We start from the raw sequence: 3,038 nt of genomic DNA on the forward strand, positions 1-3,038 counted from the left end.
TTAGGTTCCGGGACGATGAGTAAGTCTATTTTTAGCGTGCAGGCTTTCGCGTGGACGAGATCGTGTGCCCGTTTTGCGCGGCCCACGTTCACCTGCATTATCCTTATACCAGGTTGATCCTTGAGGTTCATTTTTGGTTCAGTTCCCTAGAGAGTTGACCCGTATCCGTTTGTATATATTGAACACAATAAATATAAATAAAATAAAGGTGTAAATATAAAATGAATAAATAGGTAAATAAATAAATAAAAGATTAAAATGGTATACTGGACAATACACAACACACTAAGATTTTTAAAATTATATGTGAAATTAAATTTTATATAAATAAAATTTATATAAATAAAATGTGTATAGATAAAATTTTCAAATAAATTAAATAAATAAATAAAAATATGTATGATTAAAATCGATAAATTTACCCTATAAAAGGTGATTTCCTGTTTCACTGGTGGGCTGTATACGGACCCACCTCCGTTCATCAGGAAACCACTTCTCACCCTTTCGCTTTTGTTTCTTTTAATGTTTTATGTGTTCCCTTTCCCCTCCCCTGCCGTACACCCACGCCCTATAGGCTGGGCATGTCATGCGGTCCATTCTATGACCCTCTTCCTTACAAGTTAAGCAGTACGCAGTGCTGCTACACTGCACCGCTGTATGCCCGTTTTTAAAGCAGTTGTAGCAGCATGCTACCCTGCTCTCCCCTGTGCACTCATAGGTGCTGTGACCATAATGGAGGCACTTATAACACCTTACTGGCGTATGGCGTTCCATTATGGGGCATATAACCCAACCTATTACTATCGTTCTATACCTCCGTAGCTCTTCTGCTTTTGAGGGGCGTACGGCTATGGTCGCCACCTGTTCCCCATGCCTATTTATACGTAGCGTTTTGACATCTATTTCGTCCTCGGGGATACCGGTATATGTTGTTATCGCGCTTATTAGCTGTTCTTCTGTAAACCCAGGGTCTATTGCCGTGATGGAAAAATAATTTTCTTTCTTCCGAACAGCCATGCTCATTCCCGTTATTTTACTGTCCATCTCCTTCTTCAGTTTCTCCGCTGCTCCCTTCCCCTTTAGTTTTACGAGGATGTCTCCCCCTTCTGTTTTTTTTAGCCTATTTACTTTTAAGCCAATCTTCCCTATATCAATTTTCTGATTCATCTCTTTTAATACATCAGTGTATGATTTCCCCCCCGTTTTGATTAGGAGCGCTTCTTCCTGCTCATGCCTCTCCCCTTTATCCATCTCCTTCCCTCTGATAACTATTTCCCATACTATATTTTCTTTTCTCCCCACAAATTCGAGAGCTTTTCGCACATCTTCCTTATTTATCTCGTTGTTAACGATGACTCTAACGGTTTCCGGGGGCTTCTCCCTTTTTTTTATTATATTTATGGCCTTTACAGCCATTTCATACATTCCCTGTTCACCCACTTTGGTTACATATGTGTACCACTGCCTCCTTTGGTTGGCCATAGAGCTTTTCTTTACATTTTCTATGTACTCTATGTCGCCCACTTTGCATTCCTCAATGATTTCTGCTACTTCTTCCCTGAGCGTTCTTATGACGCCCTCTACCCCTCCGTCTTTTATTTCGTTTTTAGTTATTATTATGCATTCTTTTTTTTCAATTGTCTCTTGCAGTCCCCCATGTTCCCACTTCGTTTTTTCAAACACCTTGTCCTCCCATTTCTTCTCGTGGATTTGACTAAAGGTGTCTATGTCTCCTCCCTTGTTTACAATTCCTATTATTTTTTCTGTTTCTTTTCTTTGTCTCTCTTGCTCGATCTTAATTTTACATTGTTCGCATCTTATATTTTTCTCCTCCCCTTGTGTTGTTTGATTTGGACTAATTTTTCTGTTTTGCATAGAGTTAATTTCCCCTATGAGTTTTTTCATTCTTATTCTTTCGTCCTCTATTGGGCCTTCTGTATTAAGTATATCGAGTATTTGTTTCATTTTCCGTTGGACCTTTTCCCTGTCGGTTTCTTCTGGATATTTTTTGCTTTCTTCAAGTTTTTCTTTTTTGAATTTTTCATTTATCTCAAGGCTGTCCCCTTTTCTTTTTTTCATTTGCTGCATTTCTCTTCTGTCCTCTTCGTCGAACAAGAAGGCTGTTAAAACACTCTCCTCTATATCTTCCCAAGTTCCTCCCCTTTCTTCTTCCGTTTTTTCATCGTGACGTTCTGTGAAGGCTTTCGCTTCCAGGATTTTCACCGAGGGATCTTCCTCTTCTTTCTCTTCCTCCTCTTTTTCTTCTTCTTCTCTTGTATTAATTTCTTCCCCTACAAGTGTCGAGTGCTTTATGGCACCCGACCTGTTTAGTTTAGGCTGTTGATCGTGCCGTTGTAGCAATTCCCTTTCAAACTTTCTCAGCTCATCTTCATCTATTGTGCCGTCTTGCGACTGTTCTTCCCTATTCTCAATTTTACTAATTAATGCGTCGTCATTGTCCTTTTGCCTTTGGTCGTCGTTATTTTTTCCTTTAGGTTTTTTTGAGTTGGTTTTATTCATATGAATTCCCACGAGTCGGGACGTGCTACGCGTCCGACGTGGCAGTGCGCCCTTACCACGTTAAGGCTAGGTTCTTCGGGAGGTCGCCAGGTATCCCGAAGGGATCGTTTGTGATGCTCTAACCCTCGCATCTCTCATATCTTTGGCACGATGCCTTCCACCGTGATAGTGGGGATTATTTTATTGAGGTTTACTCCTCTAGGCTTTTTATCACGGTTGCCTCCGGACGCAGTAGCAGCCTGTATTCACAGGCTACCTGGAATTTCCGCGTAACTGCTGCCTCCACTGTTACGCGGGATTGGGAGTGGATGTGTGTTGGGAAAGGTACTTTGGCGGGGTAAGACATGGCGGCTACTCGTTATGGGTATGTCGAAAAAGATTTCGAATAGAGATTTGTGATCGGAGTTCGACGGCAGAGCCCCCGCATGGTGCGTGGGGCTCCACCATCGACCCCCGGCCACAACGCTGGAGTGGGCGAGATTAACTTTAGGAATTAGAGTAGTCGCAGGGAAGTTGGA

At 41.7% G+C, this 3,038-nt stretch overlaps 1 protein-coding gene across 1 annotated transcript; it reads right to left on the minus strand.

Annotated features, from left to right (window-relative positions):
• Window positions 1-519: 519 nt before the first annotated feature.
• On the minus strand, window positions 520-2,520 carry LOC126893101 (FK506-binding protein 5-like). The gene has a single exon (XM_050663046.1). The coding sequence runs from the start codon at window positions 2,518-2,520 to the stop codon at window positions 520-522; it is 2,001 nt and encodes a 666-aa protein (XP_050519003.1).
• Between the last annotated feature and the right edge of the window lie 518 nt (window positions 2,521-3,038).

This window comes from Diabrotica virgifera, chromosome 10, assembly GCF_917563875.1.
Source record: "Diabrotica virgifera virgifera chromosome 10, PGI_DIABVI_V3a".
NCBI classification, from domain to species: domain Eukaryota; kingdom Metazoa; phylum Arthropoda; class Insecta; order Coleoptera; family Chrysomelidae; genus Diabrotica; species Diabrotica virgifera.